Source organism: Nelusetta ayraudi, unplaced genomic scaffold, assembly GCF_046127955.1.
Source record: "Nelusetta ayraudi isolate G7.1 ecotype Tasmania unplaced genomic scaffold, CSIRO-AGI_Nayr_v1 ptg000004l, whole genome shotgun sequence".
NCBI lineage: Eukaryota > Metazoa > Chordata > Actinopteri > Tetraodontiformes > Monacanthidae > Nelusetta > Nelusetta ayraudi.
The window spans coordinates 8,488,198-8,505,623 of record NW_027466054.1 but is presented as its reverse complement, the minus strand read 5'-3'; the positions used below and the strand labels follow the sequence as shown (position 1 = coordinate 8,505,623).

At 46.1% G+C, this 17,426-nt stretch overlaps 1 protein-coding gene across 8 annotated transcripts in view; it reads left to right on the top strand.

Moving 5' to 3' along the window:
* gab1 (GRB2-associated binding protein 1) overlaps nucleotides 1–17,426 on the top strand; it is a 45,179-nt gene that overhangs the window by 20,388 nt on the left and 7,365 nt on the right. For 5 of the 8 annotated variants that reach the window (XM_076032867.1, XM_076032881.1, XM_076032889.1 and 2 more), the window contains 6 exons: nucleotides 8,010–8,138; nucleotides 8,693–8,858; nucleotides 11,502–11,727; nucleotides 13,355–14,049; nucleotides 15,764–15,858; nucleotides 17,099–17,390. In XM_076032867.1, coding sequence (XP_075888982.1) covers nucleotides 8,010–8,138; nucleotides 8,693–8,858; nucleotides 11,502–11,727; nucleotides 13,355–14,049; nucleotides 15,764–15,858; nucleotides 17,099–17,390 — 1,603 coding nt within the window. Of the gene's footprint in view, nucleotides 1–1,641; nucleotides 1,912–5,264; nucleotides 5,439–8,009; nucleotides 8,139–8,692; nucleotides 8,859–11,501; nucleotides 11,728–13,354; nucleotides 14,050–15,763; nucleotides 15,859–17,098; nucleotides 17,391–17,426 lie in introns of those variants that run through there. The other 3 variants (XM_076032905.1, XM_076032873.1, XM_076032898.1) reach the window with 3 other exon arrangements.

The window sequence follows — 17,426 nt, the reverse complement described above, 5'->3', positions numbered from 1 at the left end:
CTGGGCAGATGGAGAGCCGTCGTAAAGCAGACATTGAAAGGGAGCTCAGTATGATCTTTAATATTGAGAGACGCCGGTGGCACCGAGGTGGACACAGGAGGCAGATATGAAAAAAATAAAATGTTTATGCTTCATTTCGAAAGAGACCAGGACGGACTGGACCAGGAATGAGGCACCACATGTTGGATGTTCTGGAGTCATAGCCAGAGTGAGATTGCTTGGACATGTACAGAGGAGGGGCAGTGAAAACATCAGTAGGAGGATGCCAAGGTTGGAGTTGGCAGGCAGGAGGCTGAGGAGAAGAGCAAAGAGGGGATTTCTGGATGTAGTGAAGGACATGAAGTTATTGTGAGAGAAGAAGATGCAGAGGACAGGGTTAGATGGAGGAAGATGATTGGCTGTGGCCACCCCTGACGGGAGCATCCCAAAAGAGAAGAAGCAGAGTGTGATTCTCTGTCATTTTTTTTTTTTTTTTGCCCTGTTTTTCTGCAGACCTGCGATCAACAACGGGGATGAATATTTCACTGCTGTAATCTGGGAGCAGCACTGCTCTACTCGAACCATTAAGGAGACCAGCATTAGTGGTGAAACAAAATTGATTTTAAAGCCCCCCTGAAATTGCTCTCTTTGCTTCCTTAATGTGATGTATTTCCTCTTGAAACAGGATGTTGGTTAGGGTGCAGTACACTGAGAGAGCACTATAAATCAGGGTCATGCAAGGAGAGGGAATGTTCTGGGTGGGGCGGGCGGCGGGGGGTGAGTTAGACGTTGCGGTTAATTTTTTTGACTAAAACATATTACGCTAATCAAGTCTGCTAGGATGGCGAACATCACATGCTGTTCCTTGAGGAGAGATTGATACTTTTTTATTATCATGATATTTCACATGAGACCTGATTGTTTTTTCTTTTCTTTCTTCTTTTTAACTCCCCAGTCCAGCACCAGAACTGCACCACTTCTTTACATTTAAAGTGTTCCTGTGTCAGTGGGACTGGTCTGGTTCTGAGTGGTATCCCAGTCCCATGTTTACATGGATTCCTGATTAGATTCATCCATTCCTTTTCTATACTGCATTCCCCTGCGCTCTGGCTCTTGGGGGTTTTGCTGGAGCCTATCCCAGCTGTCACCGGGGGGGAAGGCAGGGTACACCCCCAGACAGGTCGCCTGTTCATCGCAAGGCATTCCTGATTAGATGCGATATTGATTTATTCCTGGCACCTCCACAGAGGAAAGCTGTTTAGCGCAAAATCACATAGACCAGCGTTTACATGCTCCAGGTAGCCAAACATTTTTCCTCCAAACTACAACTTGAGCATATATCAACTACTTAACACGGCTCATGCTGTTTAAAATTACTAACAATAATAGAAACAGAATACTTATATCCATGTAAACGCAGTCAGCTAGTTATTGTTAATTATGTAAGAGGTGTTACTGAGGCTGCAAACACTTCCATGTCAATGACTCAGTGGCATAATGTGTCATAAAATCTTACTGCTGCTGCAGTGTGTATCAAGAGCAGTCCGTAACCGTGCCAGTACACGGCCTCCTGTCCTGCCTGATCCCGCCCCCTCTCATTTGCCAGTGGCAGTTGAGAGGGTCTGGGACACCCTGATTACACTGGAGAGGAAGTTGACGTGGGAGAGGTCAGAAAACTACGGACCCTCGCACACGCTGCAGCGCGTGATAAAGTCAGAAAGGCGCTAAACAACAACAACTGAAAACAGCACGTGCTTGTCAAACAGAACTACTGGGCTACTAGGCTGTCAGAGTTCAGCCACTCTCCAGACACATTCTGCTTCAGTGGCACTTCAACTGGGGTGGAAATAAGGTGGCTGAGTTTTTTCTCTGTGTTTTTGGGCTTAAAACACACATGGATGTTTGTTTATGCAACTTTGTCCCTTGATACAGGTAGGAAACATTTCCTTTTCAAAGTCCAGACTAATTTGACACAAATTGTTCAGATTCTCTTGTTCATGTCTTGGGATACCTCATGGAGACTGCCGTGGTCCACTAGGATCACATTCATATAGTTTTTTGAAATTGTGTGGAAGCAAGTTGCAGATTGCAGTCAGTGTGTCTTAACTTCAAGGGCGCATTGTGGCTACGAGCTGTTAAGTTCCAGCTTACCCACCAGACACATACACTTTTCAAGACCGAACATTGTATTACCAAATAAAACTAAATTATAATGTGCAAATAGTTCACATGTAAAATTAAACTGCAATTTCCATAATAATATATTATTAAATTGGGACAGTGTTTCTCGGTACTGGTAAAATGTCAACGATCTCTCACATCTCTGCATCTTGCCACCCTCAATTTTATATACAGTGCATGCAACACATCAGCAGGTTTCACAGTTTTTCCATTTAAAAAATATATTTTTGTTTCTTATTTTTTTCTTTAACATAATGTTTGAAATACTTCCACCTTTCTATCTCTTTGCACGCCCTGCTTCAGATTTTTGTCTGGGCACGCAATTGATTTTTTGAGGGAACCTCCATCCTCCGTGACTTCAATCAGGACAGTGTAATTCAGTGGGTTCACCTGAGGTCAGACACGAGACACGTTGAAGCAGGATGACAATTAGCCACTGTCCAGACAGCTGGACTCTTTCGTAAGTCCTGCATCCTTGAAGCAAAAGGGGGGTGGCGGTGACGTTTGCCGAACGGCCTCCGCTAGCCAGGGGCCACGCACTCTTGCGTGAACGTTAACCGCTCTTTCTGGCGCTCAAGGATGTAAAAATAGCTGTTTAGCAAGAATCCCAGTCATGTACTGCTAACAAAGACTGATTTATACAAGTTGCAGCTCTGCGCATAGAGGATCTTTTGTCCCTCCCCTCCTTCTCTTTCTGTAGACCTCGTCACCAAGGCCATGAGCGCCAAAACCTCTGACGCCCTTGACACTCCTCTCTTAGAGCGTCCTTTGTTCGCTGCAGTCCCACCGTCCTGATAGCTGGACTAAAGGAAGCGCTGCGGTCAACAGTATTGCGTATTTGTGGACTGCAGAGTGCTGTGTCACAGAACCATTTTTTAATTTAAGATATTTTGTCGCCTCGATGCGTCAGAACATTGAGGGATTTACGCAGATAATTAACGAGTCACATGCCTGACTTTGTTCTTGATCTTTGCCGAGCCAGCGGATGCCGGCCGCTTTCTAAATGTAACAGCAAGGATCTGAGCTCCTCCCAGAGGGAACTGTGTGCTGAAACTTGTTTTTTTGTCTGTGTCCGGGTTCTATGGCTCCCTCGTACAAGCCAATAACGTGTCTGTGAGGCCAATTGGGAACTCTAAATTGACTGTAAGTGTGTGTGTGAGAGGGAATGGGTGTGTATGTCTTTCTCTGTGGCCCTGCAATGAACTGGCAACTTGTCCAAGTTGTAACCTCACCTTGGCCCCGTGATAGCTGGGATGGTCTCCAACAGACCCCTGCAAGCTCGAGTGCAGGAGAAAGCGGGTATAGAAAAGGATGGAGGGATGGATAGATGGGATGGATGAGTTGTTGCCCATTTTACGTGACCCAACGTTTGACCCTCATACATTTGAACGTGTGCATGCATGCGTGGCATGCTGCAGCTCAAAGAGTCATGTGTTCCAGTCCGTCACACTCTTTGATGTTTACTGCAGACACATTAAGGACTAAGTCATTGTCAGCAAATCAGATTAGATATGACTCGAGCGCCTGACGTGAACTCCACATTCTTCACACCGCACTCCTCTGCTGACTTTGCTTTGAGCAGCATCGAGAACAAATACTGTCGCACCTTCGCATGTTTAATTTCCTGGTCAGGAGAGAGATAGCGATACCGTCACACCAATATACTGCGATCCTAGCCGACCGTGGAAGGTGGTTTGGACGAGAAAGTGTCTGTTGATGGTGGCTGGTGGTGGAATAAAAACACACTATTTGGCTCAGTCACCACCAAAGACCTGACCTCATCATCCTCGTTTTCACGTGGCATCCCCTCCTCTCCGTCGCTTCGTCCCCAGATCTGTTTTTCTGCCACACAAACAGAGAATCTGTTGCTGTCAGGATGAGTCAGTGCAGCTCGGGTGCAGGTCATTTACCCACAGCCCACTCAGATGGGACAGATGGCCCCAGCCACTCTCATGCTGTTGAGCGCTATCCGTGGGGCCAGAGTGATGCTAAGCTAATGCTAACACCTACTAAGTAAATGGGAGTATAAAGCCTGGGCTTGTACTATCAAAGATTTAAAGTTTGTTTTTCAGGGACTAAATGTGCCGTTTCTCTGTAAATGTTGCTCGAGTCACTTTGTATGCTGACTTGAATGTGTTTGCATGTTGCCTTTACGGAAGTAACAATATGCAGCACGTGCAATGTGAACGGCGACCTTTGAAGGTTGGGGCTCAGTGCACCAACTTTAAAGTCGGCCTTTAACTTTTCCTTCTCTGCCCAAAATGCTTTTTTTTTGCTGATGATTCATTTTTCGAAAAAAGTAAAAGTAAAAAATACAGAGAAAGTTTAATTGGTAATTGCAGCAGTTCAAACAAAACAACAAGTGCGATTTGAGTTCTTGCCACTAGAATGTTTGCACCTTCCTCTGACTTGAAATGTAAAAATGTCACATTACTGACACTGCAGTGTATTATAGCCCAAAAATGTTGATTTATGGACGATTTATGAAACTGAGACAATGGCATCCTCTGGTTGTTTATCTGTTGATGGGATGCCATAGCTTAATTGAATTTTTGAAATTAGAGCACTGGTGTGAGTAAAATAAGTGAGTTACATCATTATAATATCAAATGGTTTTACAAGGAGATTGCAGAGCTATTTTAGACCCGGTGACGCGGAGCTGAGACCTTGTCACCTTTTTTTTTTGCTTCCGTCACTCTGTAGTGGTATTTGGTCGCAGGGGGCAGCATGACGACAGCATGACCGCAGTCACTTGGCTTCTCTTCCTCTTTGAACCCACCCGCCCTCCCCCCTACACGTCCCCTTTCCCTCCCTCACCCTGTGTGATCATCGCAGACAGACCCTCACTGTCTTTTCTGTCTGTCCCCTGAAAGGCTGTAGGGCCCTGGGTGGGCAAATAAAAAGGGGTCTTCCTGTGTCTCGCCCTATCGGAAGGCACCGACTCCGGCAAAAAACAGGGGGGGAAAGGGCGACCGAGAGAGGGGGCTAGCGGGGACAGCTGCCATGCTGAAGGAGCCCTCCCCATGCCATTCAAGCACCGTCCCATGCTGTCCCCTTCCCAACGTCGGGGCAGTGAGCGCTGGAGTCTGTCGAGCGGTCAGCTGGCTTGGCCGATCCTGGAGTAAACTGAGTGCTTGATTGAATTCAGTTATGGCACGCAAATGAAGAATAGAATGGATGTTCGCATGTCAGGTTGAGGGATCGAGCCGCTCATTCAGCACCAGAGTGACTTCATGGAATAATACAAACTGGAGCAGGACTGAGTGCCTTGACAGGAGGTATGTCACATGTCAGAGTTCTGGGTTCATGTTGTGTCAGTGAGTGCGCAGAAAGTCTTTCTCAAAAGGTTTGGCTTGAGCGTAGCATTTTTAAATTGTTATTGTGGAAATCGAAAGAGGGTGATCTGCATCGGGCCAGTGGCTCTTCTAAACGTCAGAGGAAAATTCTTTGAATGGAAATTGAATCAATGTAGTTTGTTAGTTTAACATTAGCCATCTTTCAAATGCATTTTTCACGTTTTAACCTTCATGTTCCACTACGTGTTGGCTCTAGGCCGGCTAAAGATTCTCCACCCCAACAAGTGGAACTTAACTTTCCTTCAGAGATCTTGAATTGAACTTGCACACGCCTTGATTATATTGTACCATGGCAAAGGTTGTGTTGTGCCTTATTTTGCATCCACAAGCTCCAGTGTTTTGGGTAATCTTCTTTGTTGCTCTTGTAAAGATCCTTTTGCTGTGCGACTAGTTGGGGCATATGCGTCCTCTTTTATTTCAAGTGTTCCTGTGTCAAAATAGTCGGTGTCCTAATATGATCAGGTTGCAGCCCAGAAGTCTCAGAAGGCCATGTACTGTACTCCCCACAACTCCTGACTTGAATATTAACGCTGTGTGACTCAGTGGGAGAGTGAAATGGATGTGCCGATGCTGGAAAGGCCATGTACCGCGTGAGTAGTGTAGTGTCATCTGAGTAGTGAACTGTCTCCTCAGAATTTACCTAATGTGTGACATTCTTGTAAAAGTCATCAAACGTGGGGTTAAAAAGAGTAAGGAACTCGCTGTTCTCAAACACCGGTGTTGCGAAAGAAAAGGGATTGCTGACACTCGTGTACATGAATAAGTTTTCTTCCAACATTCAAATCTGGCAGTGTGTTCAGGTAACACAAGACACTGTTGTTTCTCGAGACATGTAAATGTTCTGTCTGAAACATTATCTCCAGTTCCCCACATGGTAACTTGATCCCTGAATGCTTTGCCTTTCCCAAAGTGAGAGGTTTCCTCTCCACACCCTCCATCTCTGCCCACCAAACACTGGCCTGTCACAATTATAATTTATTTTTCAAATCACCTTTCCAGTTCATTATGATGACCATTGTTTTCTCTTGTCTTAAAGTGGCCTTATGCCAAATATTTAGGAGAGAGTGAGAGGATTCGTTGTTGATCATCTAACTATATATGTATGTATGTATTTATTTATTTATTTATTTTTTAACCTTTATTTAACCAGGAAGATCACATTGAGATTACAAACCTTTTTTTCTTAAGGGGGACGTGGCCAACATAGGCAGTAGCAAAATACAGAAATACACAGTTACAGTCTATCTCTTTGTCAACAGCAGACATGAGAGAAGCATTTTCTTTTTCTGTGCAGTCTTGGTAACGCCGTCCTTTGTGGGGTTTTCTCATCCTGTTTGTGGAAAGGAAGATCTGAGATTCTTCATGTTGTCTTAACCCAGGACTTGGCCCACTAACAATGGATGTCAAGTAAAATGGACAAAAGCCAGGGGGATGAAAACCCCTCAGCTCACCAGCATCTCACTTAACATCAACTCTGACAGCAAAATCTCCTTTGGCTCCCATTCTGTGTACGCTGTCACTGTGCTTGTCAGTAATGTCTTGGATCAGTGCTGGCTGTTGTTTACCATTTCAGCCTCACATGTCCAACTGGATATGGCATTTTATACACTACTAACACTACACATGTTTTTATTTTCCTCCCGACTTCTACTACTTCTGCGTCCAAGAAGTTAGGCTGCTGCTAAATAAAGGTCTTGCTGGAATTGCGTGTGTGTTTGTGTATATTTTGTTCCAAAACCAAAATGTTGAGTCCAGCGGGATTATGAGTCAGCAGATTGAGAGGTTCATGACTTCCTCCTCCTGTCTTCTATCTAAATGAATGGCTTGATAAAAACAATAGACGAGAAATATCAGACTTAACAGTCAGAAGCGCTTTGTTTGAAATTTCAGAACGTGCGTCCAGAACTGTATTGACATTTCACATACAGTCCCGTGACATGCATGGCGTGCTTTAGGAATGTATATTTACTCAACTGCTGTATCCATTCACGATCTATGATGAATAAATGTTTTAAATTCCATCTATTTGTTCATCTGTTGAATATGCTTGATGTTAAACTCACCCTCACGTGTCTCTCTCTCTCTCTCTTTTTTTTATTGCCTCACCAATTCTACAACAATGCCCACATGACATTCGGAGCCATTTGCCTGTTTCTCTTTTTAGCTTTGGTTATTCATCCTAATGCGTCTGCGAAACCAAACTATGTGACTTTTGTTCTGGTTGTGCGACACGCACATTTTTTTCTCTCTTTTTTTTTTCTTCTCCTGTTCGCGGGGCCTCTCTCTCTCTTCCCTCTGGCTGTGAAAAGTGTTCAGCGAGGGCAGTGCAGCTGGCCCCCAGAGTGCGTACACAGGCCGCGGCTATGCTCGAGCACATTGGCTAAAATGGAAAAATAAAGCATTTGGCCAGGCTGCGGTCGGTCGGGAATGGAGCAGTCATTGTTCGAGACGCACAAAATAACCCTTTCCCTTGTTTGTGTGTTCGCCCTGCAGGCATGGAAGAAGCGGTGGTTTGTTCTTCGCAGTGGCCGTCTGACAGGCGACCCCGACGTGTTGGAGTACTACAAAAATGACCATGCCAAGAAGCCAATACGCGTGATTGATCTCAACTTGTGTGAGCAGGTGTGATGCCGCATGACTGTCACTCCGTGTGAGACTTGTGCCGTGTTTTGCCTTTTTTTCCACGCAGGCGATGGATTTTTGTTTAGACCAGCTCAGACTCTTTGCTGCAAGTTCCACACAAAGTTGTGACTGCTAACCCTTAATAGAAAACATGCAACTGGAGGGGAGCAGCTTTTCAAATTCATGTTGCTATTAAAGTAACCCCTCTTGCTGCAGAAGAAGTACACACACCTTTCAGGAAGCGCATGTTTTTTTTAATAACTCACTGTCCAAAGCTGCTTTACTGGAGATGAAAAATAAACATCTGAATGAATAGGAGACCTCTCTAATAGGAGCACGCTCAATATCCAAAAGCAGCTCTGTTTATTACTCTAATTTAAACTCAGGTAAGGAAAGAGCATTAAAAACGCATTCCATGATGCCCGTGGGTTAGAGAAAGAGAGCAAAAACTGAAATCTTTACGACAGACCTTTTTATGTTACCGCTGTTAAATATTTGCTCTTTCATTGATCAGTGTGCTGGAGGTGCTAAAACCATGTTTGTTGCACCTGCAGGTGGATGCTGGGCTGACGTTCAACAAAAAGGATTTGGAGCACAGCTTCATATTCGACATCAAGACCATCGACCGGGTCTTCTACCTGGTCGCTGACACAGAGGAGGAGATGAATAAGTGGGTTCGCTGCATCTGCGACATCTGCGGCTTCAACCCAACTGATGACGGTGAGGGCGACGGCCCGGCATTCAGTGTCCACTGTCCAATACACTCGTTACTGCAACATAGCATGTATTTGTATTCATCCATACTTTTTTAACCCGATACTGAGAATTTTAATTCAATGCAACATGTGTCAGCTACTGAGTTCGCCAGTCAGTCAGTCATCAGCAGCAAGCAGCCAAATGTCTTACCAGGACTGAACGAGATGTCATTGTGTCATAGCCCAATTACAACACTATTTAATTGTCTTTTTGGCCACCTCTGCGATGGCGCTCTGCTGTCTGTTTGATTCCCTCCGAGGGACCGAATGTGCCAGAGCGGCTCTATTCAGCAGAGTTTCTCAGCCAAGGTCTAATGATCCATGTGTTGATCCATGTGTTGTGTTGAGGCTCACATTACACTTGTTCCCAGTACTGAGTAATCAAAGCCTTGTGTGCCTGTTGGTTTCACTGTCGTTCTTTTGCTTCTTCGCCCTTATCTGGATCTCTGGGTTTTTTTTTTCACCCGCTGATTTTCATATTATTTTCCTTCTTCCTGATTCGCTCTTTGAGGTCCGTGCAGTTTCCTTGTGTGCAGCCTCCGCCTTTCTCTTCTGCACTTTCTACTGTCCTCCATTAAGTGGCATACTCTATGTTTTGGTGAGATCAAGCAAGAAAGATTGGCTGATTGCTGTCTGATAGTGACAGCACCAAGGACGAGTGTGCATCTTTCAAACCATGATGCCCATTATGCTGCTACAAGGACATCCTTCCCAAACAATGGTGTTTTTTTTTGTTTTTTTTGTTTTTTTTGCAATTGCCTCAGCAACATAGGCAGTTTCGTAGGGTGACCCAGAAGACCTCGCCCATAGCATGTCTTTTACAGAGTTATTGGAACTAGCCCAGATGGCAGAGGAACAGCAAGCCCAAAAGGCTGGAGCGAGGTTTAAAGACAAATAAGCTCTGCTTCCACCCATATTCGCTGTGTGCGTTTGTGTTTCATTTGGCTCTCCCTCCTGCGCTCTGCCGTGAGATCAAAACTCCCACTCACTCTTCTGTCTTGCGCGACCGCACTCGAGCGTTTCGTGGCCAGGGCCAATAGCGGTGGAGGAAATGTAAGGAGTCCCGGGGAACACAGGCACCGAGAGACAGTGTAGGAGGGGAAGATGAGCCTGGGCAGAGGGGATTTTCCCTCTTCCTGCATGAATCAGCACTTTGGTAAACAAACGGAGGGAGGGCGAGAGAAAGGAGCGGGAGAGCAGAGCGCAAAGGACACTCGGCAAAAGATTGGCCTTTACATTTAAAAGGCCAGAAAGCAAGGGGCCCTGTGTGGGGATAATACGCTTTGCGGCAGTTCTGGAGAACAGGGTGAAAACAAGAAGGAGCAGAGCTGCAGCGAGAACAGAGATACGTTTCAGGCCGCGCACGATGCGACGATGCCGGCCGTCTCTGGATTACAGCAATCAGCTCCAGCAGGAGGCTTTCAAAAGGGCTCTAGTATTTGAAAAGTTGGTGTGACAAAGCGCAGACCTTGGGGAAACGCTGTCTGAAAAGCAGCGCATGGGCGCAATAGTCACAGTCCGCACGAAAATAAATTACGCTCCTCAGAAGTGTTGGATGAAATTAGTAATTTATCATTGCAGGCTTTTCTTGTGAAAGTCCACTGCAGGCATAGGGTACTCCACTTCCATTTAAGATTTGGTGCCCTCCCACCCCCTTTTTTTTCTTTGGAAAGTGTTTTTTCTGATACCGTCTCTTCACGTCACCATTTCTGCAGGAGACTCAAAGCATTCAGCTAAGATAATATTTTACATAATTTATATCATAAGAAAGGTTACTGGTTATAATGGGGCTGTAATGACACATTAGGCAAAAGGTAATCACGGCTCTGCTGTAAACACACTGTCTCTGTTATGACAGTGGAATGCTGGATTTTCAAGTGTAGCCTGATCAGGCACATGTTTTGCCCAATCGCCTTCTTCGTTTCTACCTTTCCTTTCCAAACATTTACCAGCGAAATTTATCAGATACGTCCAAAGCCTGCAGTAAGTCTTTCCTCGAGCATACCAGGTGAAGCGTGCCTCGGAACCATGGTTTTGAGAAGAAGCACATCGCAGTATGTAAAGCAGAGGCACAGCTCGAAGGACTGTTTGGGTTTGTCTGTACCATGGAGGCAAATTTTTGCGAGGCCTCTTCGAGGTTGTGACTTTGAACTTTGAATCGGCACCAAATGTGATTGTGGCTCTTTGAACGATAGTGGAGATCAGCCCTTGAGTTTCGGACCATATAAAGGCTACTCGGTGGAAGCAGATTGGACACAGATTGGGTCCGAGTCCATCGTGCCAGAGCAGAATTTGGCGAACACTCTAAACTCACTGTTTATCTCCTCCAGCTTCACAGTTCAGCGAAACACTTGCCCATAAATGAGTGAAAATCTTTTTACATGTCGCTTTGCTTATATTATAGGAGACATAAAATTTTTCATAGTTGAAGAATGGGATCACAGATTAGAATGGGTCACCTGTCGAGGTTGAGTCCAGTCTGACTGATTATGATGACATTTTATCTGATTGTTTTCATAAAAGAGACTTCATTTCAGGCTGCCACTGATCTTATATTGTTTTTGCAAGAGGTCAAACCAAACCCTGTCTCTGTTTTTTGTGCTTTCAGAGGCAGCAAAAGCTGCTCACCAGTCGGCCATTGGAGGCCTGGTGGTGGACACACCTCCCCACCAGGTTCTGAGCAGTATAGGCGGTCCTCCTGCGGTGCTCACCAACGTGCCTCCTCCGTACCAGCCGGTCAGCGTGCGACACCTGGACTCTCAGTCCAGTTCAGAGGAGCCGCAGGATTACCTGTGGCTGGTCAACTGTGAGAGCAAAAAGCCTGAACCCAACAGGTAAGTTTCTGTTTGTGTGTGTTTGTGTGTGTCAGGCCGAACTGTGGAACTATTGTCAGCCTCTGTTGTTCTCTACACATTTACCTGAGTTGAATCGATTTTTCTGTTCATTTCTTGCCTATTGCCTCTTTCCCTTCTGTCCTGTGTGGCGCCGTGTAGCTCAGTGCAGCTTCACTCCTCAGTGGAGGGCGACGCGGAGTATTTACTCCTCGAGGAGTGTGAGAGCAAACCTCCTCCTCCCCAGACTAGTCTGTGAGTGGCCAGCCATCCAGCTGGAACTGCCTGCCTGCCTGCCTGTGTGTGTGAAGTGTCGCGCATGCACTAAGAGACGCAGCAGCTGAAATCTGACAAAAATCCTCTGATCCGACTTGATGTTGGATTCGAGTTGTCGGCGATCAGACTCGAGCAAACCATAAACCAGGAGACTTGGATAAAAAGAGCGCTTGCTGACAGCCTCCCACATCTAAAGGCAGATTTGTCTGCAAGTCACTCAGTTTTTTAGTCACAGTGGGACACTGTTTGACATATCTATGAACACAAAATGCACTCAACCCTTCAGGTATGATGGCCTTAGTTTTACATACTGTATATAAATATCACGTTGTGTATAATGTCACCCAAAACTTGCGTGACATGCGAAGTGCATGGCCAGCACATCTACTGCAAAACAATAACATATTGACGGTGCTGTTTTTTTTTTTTTTGAAAATGTAAATATAAGGTGCCAGTGAAAAACCTGAGTTTAAACTCATTTTTGTCTGATTGCGTAGAGAGCTTTGGAATTTGAACATATCAAGAAGACGTCACACGCAGATACTTTCTCAGTAGAGTCGGCAGAGCAGTAAATCGCAATCACGCCATTTCCATGACAGTTTTTCGCAAGAATAAAAGCAATATTTCTATAGTTTTGACCAAGTACAATTGCGATTTGCAGGTGTTTCCAGTGAATGTTGTGAAGCGCATAAACCGTAATTCTCATAAAATCTTGCAGGACGAGATTACGTTTGCTTTTGTTTGTTTACGTTTGTTTCCTGTCAAGAATAGTTGTTATGTTTTTCTCTTTGAGTAGTTGTAAAAGATATTCAGTCTCCTCCTCTGTCCAAATATAACGTGCCATTTTTACTTGAAGTGAACTGGTCACGTGACCCCGTATGTCACGTCCGGCGATGTGTAAATGTAAAAAAAGTGTTTCCATGACACTTTTGTGATATACCTCTGTATCGATGCGTCTGAAAAACCACCTCATGAGAGTGTCAAAACCTTTTAGTGATATTTGAGAGGTTTTTTCAAGTTCTCGTTTCCATTACCAGGTTTTATTGCAATATTTAAATTTTTTATTAAATTTTTCAGCTAGTGTTTGGAAGGTTTTTCAGGAACTCACAGCTCCTACTCATCTGCGCACTCATGCTTAGGTTATCCCAGTTAACCTTAACGCCTGTGTTACCTTGGGAAATTCAATCCTGCTCTGCATGGCATTCATTCTGCTGATTCAAGAAGGATCTACTAACATGAGTAACCTTGGCTTCCCCGAACTGCAGTGAAGGTTCACCACGGGCCATTGCACCCTTCCTCACCTATCTGGTGTGTGTCTGTCTATGTGTGTGTATGCGTGTGTTCTCCTGCCCAGAGCCCACGCCGAGTGCTCCAAGTCTACCTCCTCAGAGACGGACCTGAATGACAACCTCCCCTCCCACCGCACGCCCACCTCCGCCAGCTCCTCGGCCAAGTACGCTTCGCACAACGGCTTCTTCCCGCAGCACGCCGGCCCCGCCTCGGCCTCGTCCATCTACGACTCGCCGCCGTCGCGCGGCGCCTCGCTCTCCGCCGACAGCGGCTTCTACCACCTCCCGCGCAGCTACTCCCAGGACACGGTGCTGCTCCCCAAGTCGGCCTCCTCGCCGCCGGCTCACCAGGACGGCGGCGACGGCGCCTCCGAGTTCTACGTCTTCAACACTCCGACGCGGAAGACCTCCGTGGAGACGCAGCTGCGCAACCTCTCCGTCAGCTACGACATCCCGCCCACGCCTGGCGGGACCAACTCCACCTACCAGGTGCCACGCACGTCGTCGTCGTCCACGGGCTTGGCCGGCCCGGATGGCGGGGGAGACGTGGTCCCGCCCCCCAGGCCGCCCAAACCTTCGCTCAGCTCCTCGTCGGGGCTCCTGCCGCCGCCGCCGGCCGAGCGCTCACCCACGGACACCTACTGCGTGCCCCGCTCGGCGTCAGAGACAGACGGGAACTACTGTGTGCCCACTAGCGCCGGGAATAAGGCTTTACGCAGCAACACCATCGGGACCGTGGACTCTTCGCGCCTCCGAAAAGGTACGTGTCCGGGAGATCCCTCCACTCCCCCGAGCTGCAGGGATTTGAGCAGAGCTGCTTTAATTACAACCTCTGATCTGTTTGACTTTGGCTTGTGGGACTGAGTGTATTTGCGTGTCGGCGGTCTTGTTTTCTGCTGGTGCACGATCAGAGAATTTGTCGTGTTCTTAGCAGTTACACCCTCATATGCAAACCAGTATTTTGACATTTCCTTTCCTTGTTCTCTGCGCACTTCACCCACTTGCCACAGCAGCTGTGCAGCCCTGCAAGCACAGCAAATAACATAGTTTTCTCGATTGTACATCAAACAAATTAGGCAATGCCCTGTTATTCGTGCAAGACATCCGGTCATACATTGATTTTAAAACATCAACCCAAACATTTGTACCTCATGTTCCATTTTTTTCACAATCTGGGAATGTTTCATTTTGACCTCTGACTTCAGGCAGGATTGAATGATTAATTGTCTGGGAAAACCTCCTGCAGAGCCACCAAATCCAGCACTGACTTTGAGTGAGACACCATGTGGTACCAACTTGTTCAGAGACAATTTAAACGTCACCGGACAGCTGCCAGTCATGTGTTGTGCTGATCTGACATGCACACCTGTGCACTGCACGACAGCCGTTCTGGCTTTCATCATCCGAGTGTCGGGGTTTTGCTGGTTGCTCAGCCTCAGCCCTCTGTTTATGCTCTTTTTCTATGCTTCCTCCACGTAGCCTCCAAGTCAGTCTCATAGGGCCGAGCAAATGGCCTGGCTGGGGCTGCTGCTGGTAACCTTGGGGAGGCATCAGATATAGATTTCCAGTGTGCCAGCAGATTGCTTCCTCAATGTTGGAGCGAGGTGAAGAAGTAAAGGGTGGTTGTATCACGCGGGAATGGGACCTTTAGTCAGACATGGTCTTTTAAGAAAGTCTCTTCAGTTATCAATCTAATACATGCCTTTTTGGTACTTCTGCAAAGGAAATAACATGTATGTACTTTCAAATATGTCGTCATCAATCAGAAATCAGGTTTGTACATTTGCACGCTTGAAACCTTTGAATGTCAGATGGCGATCATTCTGTGTTTACCTGGACAATCAGGCTCTGAAAAAAAGCTGTCTTTAAAAATAACATACCGCTTAAAATAAAGTCTGTCTAAAAATACAGCGTTACCTTTATAGAGCTGATCTAAAATCAGCTCACAACGTCCCTCGTTGAAGGGCTTAAAAAAAAAAAAGAACAGAACATTCTGCTGTGAAAAGAGGCCGTTGGAGGCAGGGAGGGTTTTCGTTTACTCACTTCTCCCTCTCGTGGTGGCTCAGGTCACTGCACCATGTGAGCAGTCTGGTTCTCCCACAATAAGACTTGATTTTCTGATTGAAGTTGTCAGATCTGAAGACTTCATTGGATTTATGGCTTCCCAGAATCCTCCTTCAGCCGGATCCGTCCTTTCTTCTTCTTTGTCTGTGTTTTTTTTTTTTTGAAGAATTAAATAATTCTGTAGCAAACTGTAATTCCTGTCACGGCAGCTGAACTACATCTGTATCTGCATAAGCACTTGATGAGATTTACAAACTGCAGCGATTGTAGTGCACAAATTCGACAGCTGCAAGGCACAAATCATCTGCTTCTCACGGCTCATTCTTTGCCAGACAGACTTGAATTAATTATATCATTATTAACCGTTGGATCGCTGACATTCATGTTGTTTTTGTTCGACTGCCTTGCAGATTTCGGATCCCAGGACTGTTATGACATTCCTCGATCATTCCCCTCGGACAAAAGCTGCTCGTTTGAGTTCAGCGAAAACTTCAACAACTTTTTCGTAAGTACTGTTCCTGCATAAGCTCTTAATTCTGCAGAATTCTGTTGTTTTCTCCAGCACAGGCTGAATGTTCTGTTGCTCTATTGTTAGTAGTTGGCAGTGGTGATGGAACACATTATGTTTGCTCCAATTTGTTCATTTCTAATTTTGGTGTTGTGGTGCTGCAGAATTCTTGTGACCTTTTTTAAAATTTATTTTGGTGTTTTTTGGTTTAGACCTGTGTAATTGTCAATGTTGGGTGATAGGTTTTTGGTAATGTGACGAATGCGGTTGGGGATTTAGTGTCAGACATAAAACAGCAGAGTATTATTCTAGAATAACATGAAGGTCAAGTTTCCAGCCCAGTTCAACATGATTTTATTGAGGTTCCTGTTTCTGTAGTTATTTAACATCAGATTAATCTCAATTATTTAGTGCAATAGTTTGTGTTCCTTTGCTTGATTCGCCAGAATATGGACTAATATCATGCGCTGCTTTCTACTTATTTGCATTGGCTCTGCCTGTTGTTGTGTTGAGCCTCTTTCACACATGTACTCCAGAGAAATCAGTCGAGGGTTGTTGCCAATGTATTTTACATTCATTGACATGCAGTGAGCAATTGGAAATTGTCCACACGTGATGTCACTCTTATTGGTTGGAAGGCGTCTGAGTGAGTCCAGAGGAGTAGCCGCAGGACTACGGGTTTGGACAGCCACACACTGGCTGCGTTTCCATGACAGTTTTTCACAAAATAAAAGCGATATTTCTAAAATTTCAAAGTGCTATTGCGATTTGCAGGTGTCGCCAGTGAATGGTGTGAAGCACATAAGGATGATGGTACAAACCATTTGCATTTTGGAGCAGCTATTTCAGTTGTCGCTACCGCAGTTGCCGCTGTTACCATCAGGAGACGAAGGCAGCGGGTGATGGTTCAAAGGCAAAATCTGTATGTATGGGAGCGGATCGTCACTGAGGAATCACAGACAAACTGTGGATTCGGAATTTCAGAATGATCCGGGATACGTTCGGTGAGCTGTGTGATGCCATTGAACCGTGGAAGTGGAGTGAAATGTCTCCACTTTTCACATTTTCATTTGAAGTGAACTGGTCAGGTGACCCGCGGTGATGTGTCATGGAAACACAGTGTTTCCATGACACTTTTGCGATATACCTCTGTAACAACCCACCTCATGAGATTGTAAAAACCTCAGGGGGTTTTATTTATCTCTGTACATTTTTCCGTCTAATTTGTCGCCCGCAGAAAAACAAAGGCATGATGCCGGTGGGCAGCCAGTCTGCGGAAGAGATGGACCAGAATTACGTCCCCATGAGCGCCAACTCCCCGTCCCACCACGGCGGGCCGGAGCCGGTGCACGAAGCCAACTACGTCCCCATGACGCCCAGCACCATGGAGTTCTCCTCCCTGGGCAAGCAGGTGCCCCCGCCGGCCCACATGGGCTTCCGCTCCAGTCCCAAGACGCCTCCTCGCCGGCCGATGCCCAGCGACTGCCAGCCGCCGCCCGTGGACAGAAACCTCAAGCCCGATCGGAAAGGTGAGGGGGCTCGTGTGTGTGCCGGCGTGTGTGTGT